The sequence below is a fragment of the Onthophagus taurus genome, chromosome 10 (assembly GCF_036711975.1).
Source record: "Onthophagus taurus isolate NC chromosome 10, IU_Otau_3.0, whole genome shotgun sequence".
Classification (NCBI taxonomy): domain Eukaryota; kingdom Metazoa; phylum Arthropoda; class Insecta; order Coleoptera; family Scarabaeidae; genus Onthophagus; species Onthophagus taurus.
The window spans coordinates 11,845,367-11,867,461 of NC_091975.1; the positions used below are offsets into that span (position 1 = coordinate 11,845,367).

General features: G+C 27.4%; 1 protein-coding gene across 4 annotated transcripts in view; it reads left to right on the forward strand.

Moving 5' to 3' along the window:
• LOC111418506 (acyl-CoA Delta-9 desaturase-like) overlaps nt 1–5,226 on the forward strand; it is a 59,564-nt gene extending 54,338 nt beyond the window's left edge. For all 4 annotated transcript variants that reach the window (XM_071199334.1, XM_071199337.1, XM_071199336.1 and 1 more), the window contains 2 exons: nt 4,109–4,628; nt 4,691–5,226. In XM_071199334.1, coding sequence (XP_071055435.1) covers nt 4,109–4,628; nt 4,691–5,018 — 848 coding nt within the window. In that variant the 3' untranslated portion in view covers nt 5,019–5,226. The remainder of the gene's footprint in view (nt 1–4,108; nt 4,629–4,690) is intronic.
• The last annotated feature ends 16,869 nt before the right edge of the window (nt 5,227–22,095 follow it).

Sequence of the window (22,095 nt, forward strand, 5' to 3'; positions counted from 1 at the left end):
TGGTATCAAATTAAAGCATTTTTGATTTTTATTAAGATCATTTCAATATTTATCAAAAAATCGTTGCATTTAATTTTGACGTTTGACAGTTTCTAACGTAACTTTTTTATTTTTTAACCTAAACATATCGTGTTTGGTATCAAATTAAAGCATTTTCGATTCTTATTAAGATCATTTCAATATTAATCAAAAAATCATTATATTTAATTTTGACATTTGACAGTTTCTAACCTAACTTTTTAATATTTTAAAATCAGTTGCATGCAACTTATTGGATTTTTTCACATTAGCAATTTTTTTGGATGTGTCGGATGTAGTCATATTTATGTATTTCTTAATAAGCATCAACTCAGAAAATTTTTTTAGTTATAATGGTGTTTTTTTTTTAATATAAATGGAAAGAAAATTAAAAATTCTTTAAAATGAACCCAAACTCGATCTGTTTTTCTCCAACCGTTATCGAGATATCTTAATTTTTAACAAAAAAAAATGGTAGTTATTTGACATTTGACAGTTTATAACCTAACATTTTCATTTTTTAACCCAAATATATCGAGTTTGGTATCAAATGAAAGCATTTTTGATTCTTATTAAGATCATTTCAATATTTATTAAAAAATCGTTGTATTTAATTTTGACAGTTGACACTTTCTAACCTAACTTTTTTACTTTTTAACCCAAATATATCGTGTTTGGTATCAAATTAAACCAATGTTGATTCTTATTAAAATCATTTCAATATTTATCAAAAAATCGTTACATTTAATTTTGACATTTGACACTTTCTAACCTAACTTGTTTACTATTTAACCCAAAGATATGGTATTTGGTATCAAATTATAACAATTTTGATTCTTATTAAAATTATTTCAATATTAATCAAAAAATCATATTTAATTTTGACATTTGACAGTTTCTAACCTAACTTTTTCATTTTTTAAAATCAGTTACATGCAACTTATTGCATTTTTTCACATAAGCAATTTTTTTGGATGAGTTGGATGTAGTTTGGGATGTAGTCATATTTATGTATTTCCTAATAAGCATCAACTCAGAAAAAATTTTTAGTTATAATGGTGCTCTTTTTTTAACATAAATGGATAGAAAATTAAAAATTCTTTAAAATGAACCCAAACTCGATCTGTTTATCTCCAACCGTTAACGAGATATCTTAATTTTTAACAAAAAAAAATGGTGGTTATTTGACATTTGACAGTTTATAACCTAACTTTTTCATTTTTAACCCAAATATATCGAGTTGGGTATCAAATTAAAGCAATTTTGATTCTTATTAAGATCATTTCAATATTTATCAAGAAATCGTTACATTTAATTTTGACATTTGACACTTTCTAACCTAACTTTTTTATATTTTATCCCAGATATATCGAGTTTGGTATCAAATTAAACCAATTTTGATCCTTATTAAAATCATTTCAATATTTATCAAAAAATCGTTATATTTAATTTTGACATTTGACAGTTCTAACCTATCTTTTTCATTTCTTAACACAAACATATCGTGTTTGGTATCAAATTAAAGCATTTTTGATTCTTATTAAGTTCATATCAATATTTATCAAAAAATCGTTATATTTAATTTTGACATTTGACACTTTCTAACCTAACTTTTTTATTTCTTAACCCAAATATATCGTGTTTGGTACCAAATTAAAGCAATTTTGGTTATTATTAATATTGAAAACAAAGCTAACCGATCCGTCACATGCAACTTATTGCTTTTTTTCATATAATCAATTTTTAAATATTTAAAAATTTGTGGTATAATGGTGTTCTCTTCTTAACATAAATGGATAGAAAATTAAAAATCCTTTAAAATGAACCCAAACTCGACCTGTTTATCTCCAATCGTTATCGAGATATCTTAATTTTTAATAAAAAAAAATGGCGGTTATTTGACAGTTATAACCTAACTTTTTTACTTTTTAACCCAATCATATCGAGTTTGGTATCAAATTAAAGCATTTTTGATTCTTATTAAGTTCATTTCAATATTAATCAAAAAATTGTTACATTTAATTTTGACATTTGACACTTTCTAACCTAACTTTTTTACTATTTAACCCAAATATATGGTGTTTGGTATCAAATTAAAACAATTTTGATTCTTACTAAATTCATTTCAATATTAATCAAAACATCATATTTAATTTTGACATTTGACAGTTTCTAACCTAACTTTTTCATTTTTTAAAATCAGCAATTTTTTTGGATGAGTCGGATGTAGTCATATTTATGTATTTCTTAATAAGCATCAACTCAGAAAAATTTTTTAGTTATAATGGTGCTCTTTTTTTAACATAAATGGATAGAAAATTAGAAATCCTTTAAAATGAACCCAAACTTGACCTATTTATTTCCAACCGTTATCGAGATGTCTTAATTTTTAACAAAAAAAATGGCGATTATTTGACATTTGACAGCTTTTAACCTAACTTTTTCATTTTTTAACCCAAATGTATCGAGTTTGGTTTGAAATTAAACCAATTTTGATTCTTATTAAAATCATTTCAATATTTATCAAAAAATCGTTACATTTAATTTTGACATTTGACACTTTCTAACCTAACTTTTTCACTATTTATCCCAAATATATCGAGTTTGGTATCAAATTAAAGCATTTTTGATTCTTATTAAGATCATTTCAATATTTACCAAAAAATCGTTACATTTAATTTTGACATTTGACACTTTCTAACCTAACTTTTTTACTATTTAACCTAAATATATCATGTCTGGTATTAAATTAAAGCATTTTTGATTCTTATTAAGATCATTTCAATATTTATCAAAAAGTCGTTACATTTAATTTTGACATTTGACACTTTCTAACTTAACTTTTTTAGTATTTAACCCAAATATATCGAGTTTGGTATCAAATTAAACCATTTTTGATTCTTATTAAGATCATTTCAATATTAATCAAAAAATCGTTACATTTCATTTTGACATTTGACACTTTCTAACGTAACTTTTTTACTTTTTAACCCAATCATATCGAGTTTGGTTTGAAATTAAACCAATTTTGATTCTTATTAAAATCATTTCAATATTTATCAAAAAATCGTTACATTTAATTTTGACATTTGACACTTTCTAACCTAACTTTTTCACTATTTATCCCAAATATATCGAGTTTGGTATCAAATTAAAGCATTTTTGATTCTTATTAAGATCATTTCAATATTTACCAAAAAATCGTTACATTTAATTTTGACATTTGACACTTTCTAACCTAACTTTTTTACTATTTAACCTAAATATATCATGTCTGGTATTAAATTAAAGCATTTTTGATTCTTATTAAGATCATTTCAATATTTATCAAAAAGTCGTTACATTTAATTTTGACATTTGACACTTTCTAACTTAACTTTTTTAGTATTTAACCCAAATATATCGAGTTTGGTATCAAATTAAACCATTTTTGATTCTTATTAAGATCATTTCAATATTAATCAAAAAATCGTTACATTTTATTTTGACATTTGACACTTTCTAACGTAACTTTTTTACTTTTTAACCCAATCATATCGAGTTTGGTATCAAATTAAAGCATTTTTGATTCTTATTAAAATCATTTCAATATTTATCAAAAAATCGTTACATTTAATTTTGACATTTGACACTTTCTAACCTAACTTTTTCATTTTTTAACCAAAATATATCGTGTTTGCTATCAAATTAAAGCATTTTTGATTCTTATTTATATCATTTCAATATTTATCAAAAAATCGTTACATTTAATTTTGACATTTGACACTTTCTAACCTAACTTTTTTATTTTTAGCCAATCACATCGAGTTTGGTATCAAATTAAAGCATTTTTGATTCTTATTAAGATCATTTTAATATTTACCAAAAAATCGTTACATGTAATTTTGACATTTGACACTTTCTAACCTAACTTTTTTATTTTTTATCCCAAATATATCGAGTTTGGTATCAAATTAAACCAATTTTGATTCTTATTAAGTTCATTTCAATATTTATCAAAAAATCGTTTCTTTCTAACGTAACGTTTTTATTTTTTAACCCAAATATATCGAGTTTGGTATCAAATTAAAGTATTTTTTTTTATTTTCAGATCTTTTCTTAGCATTTTTAGTCTCCCAAGGTATAACAGCCGGCGCCCACCGATTATGGGCTCACAAAGCCTACAAAGCGAATCTACCTTTACGAATATTATTAGCGTTCTGTTTCACAATTGCTTTTCAAGACGATATTCACCAATGGGCAAGAGACCATCGAACCCATCACAAATTTTGCGACACCGACGCCGACCCGTACAACGCAAAAAGAGGGTTCTTTTTCTCCCACATGGGTTGGTTGATAACCCGGAAACACCCCGAGGTTAAAGCCAAAGCGAAATCGGTCGATATGAGCGATATATTAGCAGACCCCGTCGTTAGGTTTCAAAGGAAGTATTATTTGATTTTGATGCCGATTTGTTGTTTCGTTATGCCAACGTTGGTTCCTTATTATTTTTGGAACGAATCTTTTGTGGTTGCTTGGAATTTATCGTTAATGAGATATGCTGTGACTCTTCATGCTACTTGGTTGGTGAATAGCGCGGCGCATATTTATGGGGATAAACCTTTCGATAAGTAAGATTATTTTCTTAACTTATTATATTTAAATTAATTAATTTAAATAATAATTATTTTAGAAACATTACCCCAAGGGAAAATCGATTCGTTTCAATATTAACTTGCGGCGAAGGTTGGCACAATTATCATCACGTTTTTCCATGGGATTATAAAGCGAGTGAGCTTGGTTTTCAAAAGCTGAACGTAACCGCGGGGATTATTGAGTTTTTTGCACGAATCGGATGGGCTTTCGAATTAAAAACTGTCTCCGAGGATATGGTGAGAAGAAGGGCGAAAAGAACGGGGGATGGAAGTCACGAGGGGGAATATTGGGGATGGGGGGATAAAGATATGTCGAAATGCGAACAAAATGAAATTGTTACGTTTAATAATTTAAAAAAATTTTGATTACATTCAATAACAATTTATAATTTTAATAGTGTTTAGGGTGTTTTTAGAATGATGAGGGTGATATTTGCTTGTATATTTATTTACGAATGTGTGTATTTATTGTATAAATATGCATTACATTTTTTTTAGTATAAATAAGTAACACAAATTAGTTTGTTATGGAGTTATATATTTTATTACCAAAATAAAACGTACTTAAAAAATTTTATTTAAAATCATTATTAATTAACTAAAATTACTAATTCTTAATTGCTAATAAATATAGAACATACATATACTCAGAGATAATTCCAAGTTTGATATATTGAGGATTCCTGGCTTGATATACAGGATGTTTCGGTTAAACACCCTTTATGGTAAAGCGTTGAAATTTGGTACGGTGTAAACTAATATTAACTAAGAGTAATAAAAGTTTCTAAACTAAATTTACTATTAGAAACTGCAAAAATAAATGTAGAGTTCTGATAGAATAAAAAAATGGTGAGCAAACAAACTTTAGGAACAGCCTGTATAGCATTGTTCCCACGTAACGATCCAACTCATCAATTGCTTAACGATTTTACATCACATTGATTTATACTGTACCAAATTCAGCGCTCTACTGTAAATAGTGTTTAAGATATGTGGAAAAATGTGTTAAAATTTCCTAACTTTAAAGACTTTTACTAATTTTTTTTACATGAATCGTCATCATTTTTACACTATGTGGTGTCATTGGTCATGAATTGTGTCATCTTGATCCATTAATGTACATGATTGTCAACCTAAGGAGCGGTGATATCTATGGTGGCATTAACTATGGATTATGTTATCTTGATTCATTACCATCAGTTTTTAACCAAAGCGTTTTGCTCTATCACCTTTAATTTCCTAATTATAACAGAATTTAACGCAGCTGATTATCATTAAGTTTGATATTTTGAGAATTCCTGGCATGAACCTAAGAAACGGTGATAGCCATGATGGCATTGGTTATGGATCATGTTATCTTGATCCATCATCATCAATTTTTATAGGAAACCTTTTTCTCCATCCCTTTTAGTTTATTAATCATAACAGAATTTAATGTAGATGATTGTAAATTTTGATATTTTGGGATTTCCTGGTTTGTACATAAAAAATGGAGATAGCTATGGTGGTATTGGTTATGGATTATGTTATCTTGATCCATTACCATCAATTTTTATGGGAAACCTTTTTCTCTATCACTTTTAGTTTAATAATCATAAAAGAATTTAATGTAGATAATTATAAATTTTGATATTTTGGGATTTCCTGGTTTATATATAAGAAATGGAGATAGCCATGGTGGTATTGGTTATGGATTATGTTATCTTGATCCATTACCATCAATTTTTATGGGAAACCTTTTTCTCTATCACTTTTAGTTTATTAATCATAAAAGAATTTAATGTAGATAATTATAAATTATGATTTTTTGGGATTTCCTGGTTTATATATAAGAAATGGAGATAGCCATGGTGGCATTGGTTATGGATTATGTTATCTTGATCCATTACCATCAATTTTTATGGGAAACCTTTTTCTGTATCACTTTTAGTTTATTAATCATAAAAGAATTTAATGTAGATAATTATAAATTTTGATATTTTGGGATTTCCTGGTTTATATATAAGAAATGGAGATAGCCATGGTGGTATTGGTTATGGATTATGTTATCTTGATCCATTACCATCAATTTTTATGGGAAACCTTTTTCTCTATCACTTTTAGTTTATTAATCATAAAAGAATTTAATGTAGATAATTATAAATTTTAATATTTTGGGATTTCCTGGTTTATATATAAGAAATGGAGATAGCCATGGTGGCATTGGTTATGAATTATGTTATCTTGATCCATTATCATCAATTTTTATAGGAAATCTTTTTCTCCATCACTTTTAGTTTATTAATCATAAAAGAATTTAATGTAGATGATTGTACATTTTGATACTTTGGGATTTCCTGGTTTGTACATAAGAAATGGAGATAGCCATGGTGGTATTGGTTATGGATTATGTTATCTTGATCCATTACCATCAATTTTTATAGGAAACCTTTTTCTCCATCACTTTTAGGTTATTAATCATAACAGAATTTAATGTAGATAATTATAAATTTTGATATTTTGGGATTTCCTGGTTTATATATAAGAAATGGAGATAGCCATGGTGGTATTGGTTATGGATTATGTTATCTTGATCCATTGCCATCAATTTTTATGGGAAACCTTTTTCTCTATCACTTTTAGTTTATTAATCATAAAAGAATTTAATGTAGATAATTATAAATTTTGATATTTTGGGATTTCCTGGTTTATATATAAGAAATGGAGATTGCCATGGTGGTATTGGTTATGGATTATGTTGTCTTGATCCATTACCATCAACTTTTATGGGAAACCTTTTTCTCTATCACTTTTAGTTTATTAATCATAAAAGAATTTAATGTAGATAATTATAAATTTTGATATTTTGGGATTTCCTGGTTTATATATAAGAAATGGAGATAGCCATGGTGGTATTGGTTATGGATTATGTTATCTTGATCCGTTATCATCAATTTTTATAGGAAACGTTTTTCTCTATCCCTTTTAGTTTATTAATCGTAACAGAATTTAATGTAGATGATTATAAATTTTGATATTTTGGGATTTCCTGGTTTATATATAAGAAATGGAGATAGCCATGGTGGTATTGGTTATCGATTATGTTATCTTGATCCATTATCATCAATTTTTATGGAAAACGTTTTTCTCTATCACTTTTAGTTTATTAATCATAAAAGAATTTAATGTAGATAATTATAAATTTTGATATTTTGGGATTTCCTGGTTTATATATAAGAAATGGAGATAGCCATGGTGGTATTGGTTATGGATTATGTTGTCTTGATCCATTACCATCAATTTTTATGGGAAACCTCTTTCTCTATAACTTTTAGTTTATTAATCATAAAAGAATTTAATGTAGATAATTATAAATTTTGATATTTTGGGATTTCCTGGTTTATATATAAGAAATGGAGATAGCCATGGTGGTATTGGTTATGGATTATGTTATCTGGATCCATTATCATCAATTTTTATAGGAAACGTTTTTCTCTATCCCCTTTAGTTTATTAATCATAACAGAATTTAATGTAGATAATTATAAATTTTGATATTTTGGGATTTCCTGGTTTATATATAAGAAATGGAGATAGCCATGGTGGTATTGGTTATGGATTATGTTATCTTGATCCATTACCATCAATTTTTATGGGAAACCTTTTTCTCTATCACTTTTAGTTTATTAATCATAAAAGAATTTAATGTAGATAATTATAAATTTTGATATTTTGGGATTTCCTGGTTTATATATAAGAAATGGAGATAGCCATGGTGGCATTGGTTATGAATTATGTTATCTTGATCCATTATCATCAATTTTTATAGGAAATCTTTTTCTCCATCACTTCTAGTTTATTAATCATAAAAGAATTTAATGTAGATAATTATAAATTTTGATATTTTGGGATTTCCTTGTTTATATATAAGAAATGGAGATAACCATGGTGGTATTGGTTATGGATTATGTTATCTTGATCCATTACCATCAATTTTTATGGGAAACCTTTTTCTCTATCACTTTTAGTTTATTAATCATAAAAGAATTTAAGGAAGATAATTATAAATTTTGATATTTTGGGATTTCCTGGTTTATATATAAGAAATGGAGATAGCCATGGTGGCATTGGTTATGGATTATGTTATCTTGATCCATTACCATCAATTTTTATGGGAAACCTTTTTCCCCATCACTTTTAGTTTATTAATCATAAAAGAATTTAATGTAGATAATTATAAATTTTGATATTTTGGGATTTCCTGGTTTATATATAAGAAATGGAGATAGCCATGGTGGTATTGGTTATGGATTATGTTATCTTGATCCATTACCATCAATTTTTATGGGAAACCTTTTTCTCTATCACTTTTAGTTTATTAATCATAAAAGAATTTAATGTAGATAATTATAAATTATGATTTTTTGGGATTTCCTGGTTTATATATAAGAAATGGAGATAGCCATGGTGGCATTGGTTATGGATTATGTTATCTTGATCCATTACCATCAATTTTTATGGGAAACCTTTTTCTGTATCACTTTTAGTTTATTAATCATAAAAGAATTTAATGTAGATAATTATAAATTTTGATATTTTGGGATTTCCTGGTTTATATATAAGAAATGGAGATAGCCATGGTGGTATTGGTTATGGATTATGTTATCTTGATCCATTACCATCAATTTTTATGGGAAACCTTTTTCTCTATCACTTTTAGTTTATTAATCATAAAAGAATTTAATGTAGATAATTATAAATTTTAATATTTTGGGATTTCCTGGTTTATATATAAGAAATGGAGATAGCCATGGTGGCATTGGTTATGAATTATGTTATCTTGATCCATTATCATCAATTTTTATAGGAAATCTTTTTCTCCATCACTTTTAGTTTATTAATCATAAAAGAATTTAATGTAGATGATTGTACATTTTGATACTTTGGGATTTCCTGGTTTGTACATAAGAAATGGAGATAGCCATGGTGGTATTGGTTATGGATTATGTTATCTTGATCCATTACCATCAATTTTTATAGGAAACCTTTTTCTCCATCACTTTTAGGTTATTAATCATAACAGAATTTAATGTAGATAATTATAAATTTTGATATTTTGGGATTTCCTGGTTTATATATAAGAAATGGAGATAGCCATGGTGGTATTGGTTATGGATTATGTTATCTTGATCCATTGCCATCAATTTTTATGGGAAACCTTTTTCTCTATCACTTTTAGTTTATTAATCATAAAAGAATTTAATGTAGATAATTATAAATTTTGATATTTTGGGATTTCCTGGTTTATATATAAGAAATGGAGATTGCCATGGTGGTATTGGTTATGGATTATGTTGTCTTGATCCATTACCATCAACTTTTATGGGAAACCTTTTTCTCTATCACTTTTAGTTTATTAATCATAAAAGAATTTAATGTAGATAATTATAAATTTTGATATTTTGGGATTTCCTGGTTTATATATAAGAAATGGAGATAGCCATGGTGGTATTGGTTATGGATTATGTTATCTTGATCCGTTATCATCAATTTTTATAGGAAACGTTTTTCTCTATCCCTTTTAGTTTATTAATCGTAACAGAATTTAATGTAGATGATTATAAATTTTGATATTTTGGGATTTCCTGGTTTATATATAAGAAATGGAGATAGCCATGGTGGTATTGGTTATCGATTATGTTATCTTGATCCATTATCATCAATTTTTATGGAAAACGTTTTTCTCTATCACTTTTAGTTTATTAATCATAAAAGAATTTAATGTAGATAATTATAAATTTTGATATTTTGGGATTTCCTGGGTTATATATAAGAAATGGAGATAGCCATGGTGGTATTGGTTATGGATTATGTTATCTTGATCCATTACCATCAATTTTTATGGGAAACCTTTTTCTGTATCACTTTTAGTTTATTAATCATAAAAGAATTTAATGTAGATAATTATAAATTTTGATATTTTGGGATTTCCTGGGTTATATATAAGAAATGGAGATAGCCATGGTGGTATTGGTTATGGATTATGTTATCTGGATCCATTACCATCAATTTTTATAGGAAACGTTTTTCTCTATCCCTTTTAGTTTATTAATCATAACAGAATTTAATGTAGATAATTATAAATTTTAATATTTTGGGATTTCCTGGTTTATATATAAGAAATAGAGATAGTCATGGTGGTATTGGTTATGGATTATGTTATCTTGATCCATTACCATCAATTTTTATGGGAAACCTTTTTCTCTATAACTTTTAGTTTATTAATCATAAAAGAATTTAATGTAGATAATTATAAATTTTGATATTTTGGGATTTCCTGGTTTATATATAAGAAATGGAGATAGCCATGGTGGTATTGGTTATGGATTATGTTGTCTTGATCCATTACCATCAATTTTTATGGGAAACCTCTTTCTCTATAACTTTTAGTTTATTAATCATAAAAGAATTTAATGTAGATAATTATAAATTTTGATATTTTGGGATTTCCTGGTTTATATATAAGAAATGGAGATAGCCATGGTGGTATTGGTTATGGATTATGTTATCTGGATCCATTATCATCAATTTTTATAGGAAACGTTTTTCTCTATCCCCTTTAGTTTATTAATCATAACAGAATTTAATGTAGATAATTATAAATTTTGATATTTTGGGATTTCCTGGTTTATATATAAGAAATGGAGATAGCCATGGTGGTATTGGTTATGGATTATGTTATCTTGATCCATTACCATCAATTTTTATGGGAAACCTTTTTCTCTATCACTTTTAGTTTATTAATCATAAAAGAATTTAATGTAGATAATTATAAATTTTGATATTTTGGGATTTCCTGGTTTATATATAAGAAATGGAGATAGCCATGGTGGCATTGGTTATGAATTATGTTATCTTGATCCATTATCATCAATTTTTATAGGAAATCTTTTTCTCCATCACTTCTAGTTTATTAATCATAAAAGAATTTAATGTAGATAATTATAAATTTTGATATTTTGGGATTTCCTTGTTTATATATAAGAAATGGAGATAACCATGGTGGTATTGGTTATGGATTATGTTATCTTGATCCATTACCATCAATTTTTATGGGAAACCTTTTTCTCTATAACTTTTAGTTTATTAATCATAAAAGAATTTAATGTAGATAATTATAAATTTTGATATTTTGGGATTTCCTGGTTTATATATAAGAAATGGAGATAGCCATGGTGGTATTGGTTATGGATTATGTTGTCTTGATCCATTACCATCAATTTTTATGGGAAACCTCTTTCTCTATAACTTTTAGTTTATTAATCATAAAAGAATTTAATGTAGATAATTATAAATTTTGATATTTTGGGATTTCCTGGTTTATATATAAGAAATGGAGATAGCCATGGTGGTATTGGTTATGGATTATGTTATCTGGATCCATTATCATCAATTTTTATAGGAAACGTTTTTCTCTATCCCCTTTAGTTTATTAATCATAACAGAATTTAATGTAGATAATTATAAATTTTGATATTTTGGGATTTCCTGGTTTATATATAAGAAATGGAGATAGCCATGGTGGTATTGGTTATGGATTATGTTATCTTGATCCATTACCATCAATTTTTATGGGAAACCTTTTTCTCTATCACTTTTAGTTTATTAATCATAAAAGAATTTAATGTAGATAATTATAAATTTTGATATTTTGGGATTTCCTGGTTTATATATAAGAAATGGAGATAGCCATGGTGGCATTGGTTATGAATTATGTTATCTTGATCCATTATCATCAATTTTTATAGGAAATCTTTTTCTCCATCACTTCTAGTTTATTAATCATAAAAGAATTTAATGTAGATAATTATAAATTTTGATATTTTGGGATTTCCTTGTTTATATATAAGAAATGGAGATAACCATGGTGGTATTGGTTATGGATTATGTTATCTTGATCCATTACCATCAATTTTTATGGGAAACCTTTTTCTCTATCACTTTTAGTTTATTAATCATAAAAGAATTTAATGTAGATAATTATAAATTTTGATATTTTGGGATTTCCTGGTTTATATATAAGAAATGGAGATAGCTATGGTGGTATTGGTTGTGGATCATGTTATCTTGATCCATTATCATCAATTTTTGTAGGAAATGTTTTTCTCTATCACTTTTAGTTTTTTAATCATCACAGAATTTAATATACAGGATTGTCAAGTTTGATATTTTAGTATTTCCTGTTCTATACATAAGAAACGGTGTTGGCTATGGTGGCATTGGTTATGGATTATGTTATCTTGATCCATTATCATCAATTTTTATGGGAAACATTTTTCTCTATCACTTTTAGTTTATTAATCATAACAGAATTTAATGTAGATGAATATCAAATTTGATATTTTGGGATTTCCTGGTTTGTACATAAGAAATGGAGATAGCTATGGTGGTATTGGTTATGGATTATGTTATCTTGATCCATTACCATCAATTTTTATAGGAAACCTTTTTCTCCATCACTTTTAGGTTATTAATCATAACAGAATCTAATGTAGCTAATTATAAATTTTGATATTTTGGGATTTCCTGGTTTATATATAAGAAATGGAGATAGCCATGGTGGTATGGGTTATCGATTATGTTATCTTGATCCATTATCATCAATTTTTATGGGAAACCTTTTTCTCCATCACTTTTAGGTTATTAATCATAACAGAACGTAATGTATATAATTATAAATTTTGATATTTTGGGATTTCCTGGTTTATATATAAGAAATGGAGATAGCCATGGTGGTATTGGTTATGGATTATGTTATCTTGATCCATTACCATCAATTTTTATGGGAAACCTTTTTCTCTATCACTTTTAGTTTATTAATCATAACAGAATTTAATGTAGATAATTATAAATTTTGATATTTTGGGATTTCCTGGTTTATATATAAGAAATGGAGATAGCTATGGTGGTATTGGTTATGGATTATGTTATCTTGATCCATTATCATCAATTTTTATAGGAAACGTTTTTCTCTATCTCTTTTAGTTTATTAATCATAACAGAATTTAATGTAGATGATTGTAAATTTTGATACTTTCGGATTTCCTGGTTTATATATAAGAAATGGAGATAGCCATGGTGGTATTGGTTATGGATTATGTTATCTTGATCCATTACCATGAATTTTTATAGGCAACGTTTTTCTCTATCCCTTTTAGTTTATTAATCATATTGGAAATCCCAAAATAACAAAATTGACAATTATCTACATTAAATGATTAAAAAAACTAATAATAATAATATGTATAATAATTTTCTTGATAATGGATCAAAATAACATAATTCATAACCAATACCACCATAGTTATCACCACGATGTTAATAAGAATCAAAAATTCTTTAATTTGATACTAAACACGATATATTTGGGATAAAAAATAAAAAAGTTAGATTATAAACTGTCAAATGTCAAAATTAAATATAACGATTTTTTGATACATATTGAAGTGATCTTAATATGAATCAAAAATGCATTAATTTGATACCAAACACGATATGTTTGGGATAAAAAGTAAAAAAAATTGTTAGAAATTATCAAATGTCAAAATTAAATACAACGATTTTTTGATAAATATTGAAATGATCTTAATAAGAATCAAGAATGCTTTAATTTGATACCAAACACGATATATTTGGGTTATAAAGCAAAAAAGTTAGGTTAGAAACTGTCAAATGTCAAAATTAAATATAACGATTTTTTGATAAATATTGAAGTGATCTTAATAAGAATCAAAAATACTTTAATTTGATACCAAACACGATATATTTGGGTTAAAAAATAAAAAAGCTAGGTTATAACTGTCAAATGTCAAATAATCGCCTTTTTTTTTATTAAAAATTAAGATACATATCTCGATAACGGTTGGAGATAAACAGGTCGAGTTTGGGTTCATTTCAAAGGATTTTTAATTTTCTATACACTTATGTTAAAAAAAGAACACCATTATAACTAAAAATTTTTTCTGAATTGATGCTTATTAAGAAATAAATATGAGTTCATCCGACTAATCCAAAAAAATTACTTATTTAAAAAACTGCGATAAATTGCATGTGACTCATCTTAAAAAATTAAAAAGTTAGGTTAGAAACTGTCAAATGTCAAAATTAATTATAACGAACTTTTGATAAATATTGAAATGATGTTAATAAGAATCAAAAATGGTTTAATTTGATACCGATATATTTGGGTAAAAAAAATAAAAAAGCTAGGTTATATGACAACTGTCAAATGTCAAAAAATCGCCATTTTTTTTTGTTAAAAATTAAGACATCGCGATAACGATTGGAGATAGATAGGTCAAGTTTGGGTTCGTTTTAAAGGATTTCTAATTTTCTATCCATTTATGTTAAAAAAGGAACACCTTATTAAGATAAGGTTCTTCTGACACCCATTTTCTTCCACTTCTGCCCATAACAGATCATTATTTGAAGTTATTGGTCTTCTTAATCAACACGAGTCGCAAATATCAAAATTACCGGAATTGAACTTGGAAAACCACACTTCATTTTCAATCTGGTTTCCAATTTTGATGAAATTAGACGTGGTTGTGATGACCGGCGTTTGAAATTATTGGTTTTGCTTGACTACAGCAGTGATTTGATTCTGTTGATCATAGCTTGATGGTGGCAATTCTATCTTCTGTTGTTTTTTCGCCAATATTTAATTTGAAAACAAATAAATGAAAAGAAAATATCTTTGTCGGTAAAGCAGATAACTACGTTTTGCTAGTTAATTGATAGTTTTAATTAAAAATTTTGGTGAAAATTAGTTTCAAGGATGACAAGGTAAATGTTTTAACCAATTTGATTAAAAAATCAAATAAAAATAACTCAAAAACTTATTTCATTTGAAGCACAAGACCATAGATATAAGCTTTTACGGATTACGAAAAAAATTAAGTCGTTAATTCGTTTTTAAATTTATAAAATTAATTCATACGTTGTTAATTTACTTTTAAACAAATCAATTGAAATCGGTATTATTAATAAATAAAAAGAAATCGCTCAAAAATATCCACCAAAATAAAAGTCGATCTATTAATTTTTATATCGTTGTGTCCCAATTATTAATTAACAGTTCAAATTTTGCTTAAAACAGCGAAAAATCATTAAAAATTGAAGTTGTGAAATAAATATTTATGAAACGATTTCGGGGTTGTTAAATTAAGTATAATTTATAACAATATTTAATTTGGAAATGAATAAATGAAAAGAAAAAATCGTTGTCGGTAAGTCAGACAACTACGTTATTAATTGACAGTTTTAATTATTTGAGGTACGATTTAAATTTGTTTAAACATTTTATTGGTATTTTTAACCCGGCGAATCCAAATTTTGGTGCAAATCAGTTTCAGGAATAACAAGGTAAACGTTTTAACTAATTTTATTAAAAAATTCGAATTAAAATAAGTCAAAAACTTATTTTTTGATGCATAAGACCATAGATATAAGATTTTACGGATTACTAAAAAAATTAAGACATTAATTCGTTTTTAAATTTATAAAATTAAGTCACACGTAGTTAATTTACTTTTAAACAAATCAATTGAAATCGTTATTATTAATAAATAAAAAGAAATCGCTCAAAAATATCGACTAAAATAAAAGTCGATCTATTAATTCTTATATCGTTGTATCCCAATTATTAATTGACAGTTCAAATTTTGCTTAAAACATCGAAAAATCATTAAAAATTGAAGTTGTGAAATAAATTTTTATAAAACGATTTCGGGGTTGTTAAATTAAGTATAATCTATAACAATATTTAATTTGAAAACGAATAAATGAAAAGAAAAAATCGTTGTCGGTAAGTCAGACAACTTTTAATTATTTGAAGTGCGATTTAAATTTGTTAAATCATTTTATTGGTATTTTTAACCCGGGGAATTCAAATTTTGGTGCAAATTAGTTATATTAATGATAAGATGCAAGTTTTATTTAATTTGGTTAAAAAATTATAAGTAATTTAATAATAAATTAAATGGTTATGCAACCATAATAACACGTTTGCAATTAAAGTTGCATACCCTCTTAAATCTTAAGGAACTCGCACATAATTCGAGTAAATTGAAGTAATTGACACACAAACGAGTAAATTGAATTAATAAAATCACCCAATACTCCAATTTCCCGTTACGCTTTCCCATTGAAAACGAATTATTATTCTTGATCCGTAAATCGGAGAGAAATTCCAATTAAAACAACTTAATACAAAAAAGTATTATTTATTTGTTACATATTTACAAATTTATATACATACATAAATAACTTAATAAAATTCACGTTTAATTAATCACCTATACCGCTTCATTTTTTTTTCTTTCTTATTATTATACCCATTATTAATATAAATAATATTCTCCTCGGGCGTTTTATCAAAAACAAAAGTTCTAATCAACATAAACAATCCGGAAGTAAAGGCCACTTGATTTATCATCCCGATCATTCCCACCACCATTTTTAATCCGGGCATCACCCACGGCATTATCCCGGCCATAGCAAAGGCTGGAACCACCAAATATTGAACCATATCGCCCATTTCCATCTTCATTTTTCGGAAAGACACGACACTCTCGTTTAATTTAAACCGCACGTTTAAAATTGTTTGATTTAAAGAGAACGTGGCTTGAATTCCGTTAAATAGCGTAAATGAGTTTGATGAATTTGTTGAAAATGTTTGAAAAGAATTGGAGGCGATTACGGTTGATGATAAGGATGTAAATATGAGTAAGACTGAGGAAAATTGTGAAAGGAGAGCTCGTCTGGACATGGTGAGAACGTGAAGCGAAATGAGAATGAGAGGATGGAGGTGAAAGAATGTTTTTAGGTGAGGAGTTTTTGGTTTTTGTTTGGTTCGTTTCTTATTTGAAGTTTTTGTGTGATATTAAAATGGTTTTTTTTTGTACCGTTAACTTCGAATTGTAGATTTTGATAAAAATATGAAAATTTTTTGAATCCTAGCATGTTATAAAAAAACTTTTTATACAAAAGTTGTGGCAAATTTTATCCTTACCAATATTAGTCTCTTTCACTTTTGCTCTCAGATGCGTCAATTTCGAGAAAAATACGAAAATATGAAAATTTGATGATTTTCGTTATTTTTCTAGTAGATGGTAAAACTCTGGAATCGGAGAACTTTACAGAAAAACTTTTAGATCAAAAGTTGAAGATAATTTAATTCTTAACAATATTACTCTCTTTCACTTTTGCTCTCAGATGAGTCAATATCGAGAAAAATGCAAAAATATGAAAATTTTATGATTTTCGTCGATTTTCTAATGGATGGTAACACTTGGGAATCGGAGAACTTTACAGAAAAACTTTTAGATCAAAAGTTGTAGCTAATATAATTCTTAACAATATTACTCTCTTTCACTTTTGCTCTCAAATGCATAGATATCGAAAAAATACGAAAATATGAAAATTTGATGATTTTCGTTGTTTTTCTAATGGATGGTAAAACTCGAGAATCGGAGAACTTTACAAAAAAACTTTTAGATCAAAAGTTGTAGATAATTTAATTCTTATCAATATTACTCTCTTTCACTTTTGCTCTTAGATGCATAGATATCGAGAAAAGTATGAAAATATGAAAATTTGAAGAATTCGTTGTTTTACTAGTACTTAATGGTAGTAATTGGGAATCTTAGCATGTTATAAAAAAACTTTTTATACAAAAGTTGTAGCAAATTTTATTCGTTCCAATATTGGTTTCTTTTATTTTTGCTCTCAGATGCGTTAATTTCGAGAAAAATACGAAAATATGAAAATTTGATGATTTTCGTTGTTTTATTAGTAGCCAATGGTAGTAACTGGGAATCCTAGCATGTTATAAAAAAACTTTTTATACAAAAGTTGTGGCAAATTTTATTCTTACCAATATTGCTTTCTTTCACTTTTGCTCTCAGATTCGTCAATTTTAAGAAAGATACGAAAATTTTATGATTTTCGTTATTTCTCTAGTAGATGGTAAAACTCGGGAATCGGAGAACTTTACAGAAAAACTTTTAGATCAAAAATTGTAGATAATTTAATTCTTAACAATATTACTCTCTTCCACTTTTGCTCTCAGATGCATAGATATCGAGAAAAATACGAAAATATTAAAATTTGATGATTTTCGTTGTTTTTCTAGTGAATGGTAACACTCGCGAATCGGAGGACTTTACAGAAAAACTTTTAGATCAAAAGTTGTAGATAATTTAATTCTTAACAATATTCCTCTTTGTCACTTTTGCTCTCAGATGCATAGATATCGAAGAAAATACGAAAATATGAAAATTTGATGATATTCGTTGTTTTTCTAGTAGATGGTAAAATTCGGGAATCGGAGAACTTTACAGAAAAACTTTTAGATCAAAAGTTGTAGATAATTTAATTCTTAACAATATTCCTCTTTGTCACTTTTGCTCTCAGATGCATAGATATCGAAGAAAATACGAAAATATGAAAATTTGATGATATTCGTTGTTTTTCTAGTAGATGGTAAAATTCGGGAATCGGAGAACTTTACAGAAAAACTTTTAGATCAAAAGTTGTAGATAATTTAATTCTTAACAATATTACTCTGTTTTACTTTTGCTCTCAGATGCATAGATATCGAGAAAAATACGAAAATATGAAAATTTGATGATTTTCGTTGTTTTTCTAGTAGATGGTAAAATTCGGGAATCGGAGAACTTTACAGAAAAACTTTTAGATCAAAAGTTGTGGATAATTTAATTCTTAACAATATTACTCTGTTTTGCTTTTGCTTTCAGATGCATAGATATCGAGAAAAATACGAAAATATGAAAATTTGATGATTTTCGTTGTTTTTCTAGTAGATGGTAAAATTCGGGAATCGGAGAACTTTACAGAAAAACTTTTAGATCAAAAGTTGTAGATAATTTAATTCTTAACAATATTACTCTGTTTTACTTTTGCTCTCAGATGCATAGATATCGAGAAAAATACGAAAATATGAAAATTTGATGATATTCGTTGTTTTTCTAGTAGATGGTAAAATTCGGGAATCGGAGAACTTTACAGAAAAACTTTTAGATCAAAAGTTGTAGATAATTTAATTCTTAACAATATTACTCTGTTTTACTTTTGCTCTCAGATGCATAGATATCGAGAAAAATACGAAAATATGAAAATTTGATGATATTCGTTGTTTTTCTAGTAGATGGTAAAATTCGGGAATCGGAGAACTTTACAGAAAAACTTTTAGATCAAAAGTTGTAGATAATTTAATTCTTAACAATATTACTCTGTTTTACTTTTGCTCTCAGATGCATAGATATCGAGAAAAATACGAAAATATGAAAATTTGATGATATTCGTTGTTTTTCTAGTAGATGGTAAAATTCGGGAATCGGAGAACTTTACAGAAAAACTTTTAGATCAAAAGTTGTAGATAATTTAATTCTTAACAATATTCCTCTTTGTCACTTTTGCTCTCACAAGGGAAGTGTCACAACTGTGTCTCACCGATTTCGATGCAATTTGGTACAGTCATAGAATGGGCCAAAATAAGGTTCGTACATTTTTTTATACGTGCGGTAAAAGCCCCTGGGGCGAGTTATAGGGGTTGAAAGTTTGGAGAAAAAGTACGTTTTCACTTATATTTTAAAAATGAAAAGTGCTATCAAAATTTGGTAAATTGTAACTGATATTCATTTTAAAAGAGCTTTCTTTTGATGTATCACACATATACCAGAGGGTTAAGAAGGGCGAACTACCCCTATTTTTTTGGAATTATTTAAAAACCACCCTATCGATTTTGGCGGCATTAAGTATACTTCCAGCACGTTCAAAAATATTAGTTAAGGGTTTTTTCCCATTCGCTCTAGATCATCCCCAGCGAAGTTACGGGGGTTAACATGTAACCACTTTTCGTAAGAATGATGTGATAAAATTGTCAGGTATTTTGAAAATACTTTAACAAAACCGTAAATTAGTCGCACAATAAAATGTTTAATGTAAAATAAGGCATAATACACCATTTAGGGGTGGTTGGGGTTAACCACCCCCTTAAAAATTAATTCTATCCCGGGCATTACTTGTTGATTACGGCGAAATTTGGTACTGTGTTTGTTTTATATAGTTTATTAGTTTATTTTTATTCTACATAATGTTGCCAAAAATACACCTACCAAAAAAATTTTGGCACAATATTTGTTTTTTTAGTGCCGCTTGCTAAAGGTCATTTCTCAAAATAGTTTTTTCTAGTATAAAAGAACGTGTGCCCAGTGGGTAGATTTTAGTTTCAGAGCAACTGACAGAAGCAATGGTTACAATAAACCCAATAAACGTTTTAAATTTGCTAATGACAGTTTTTACTGTTATGAATATTCCCCAGACTCCTGTAAATGAAGCAGAAGTTAGTTTAAAAGAAAATATACAGCGTATTTTAATGGAAAGTATGGAAGACTACAATATGCAAATTGAAGACGAAACTGTATTAATTTTCGATTCATCCAATGGCATCAATGACGGTCAGCAAATTATTGAAGACCAGGATACAACTGACAGGTTTGTAGAAGATACTGATGCTCATTGTCCATTGAAGGATGACATCGACTACGAGTACAAATTAGAGGCGGTAAATTACTGGACAAGTGGGAAGAAAGGTTATTTGAAACTAGAAACCGTAAAAAACAAATACCGAAAAGTAACGTCAAAGACCCAATTGCACAGATGGTCTAAATATATTGAAGAAAGAGGGACATACAAAGAAAAATTAGCAGAAATTACCGAATTTGTAATTAATCAAGCGAGAGCCGCCGTAGATAATAAATTGCCACTACATGATATTGATATACGCAGATGGGCTATACAAGCTAGAAATGAAAAGAATTTATCTCCTCAACTGTTCAAAGCATCTCATAGCTGGGTGCAACGTTTTAAGAAAGCAAATCGGTTAGTAAGCCGAAAAATAACAAAATTTCTATCCCAAAAACAAATTGGAAATGTTGATCGAGTAAAAACTTTAGCAAAAGATTTCGTTAAAGAGGCAAAGCTACAAATCCAAATATATGGACCTGAAAACACCTACAATTCGGATCAGAGCGGTTTTAACTTGGAATTCCATTCGGGAAGAACATTAAGCGATTTAGGAGTTAAAACCGTAGAAAGTGTGGTCCAGTCGGTGTCATCTACAACGCACAGTTACACAATTCAACCCGTAATATCTGCTGATGGGAAACTTCTTTCTCCACTTTTTATTGTTTTAAAAGAACCCTCTGGCAGCTTTGGACCGAGGGTAGCAAATACAATGTTTAAAGCAGACAATATATACGTTTTGGCATCAAAATCTGGAAAGTTAACTTCAGAACACATGAAAAATTGGCTCCAAAATGTATATTTTCCAAATACTGGTTCTAAATCATTATTATTATTAGATTCTTGGAGTGGCCATT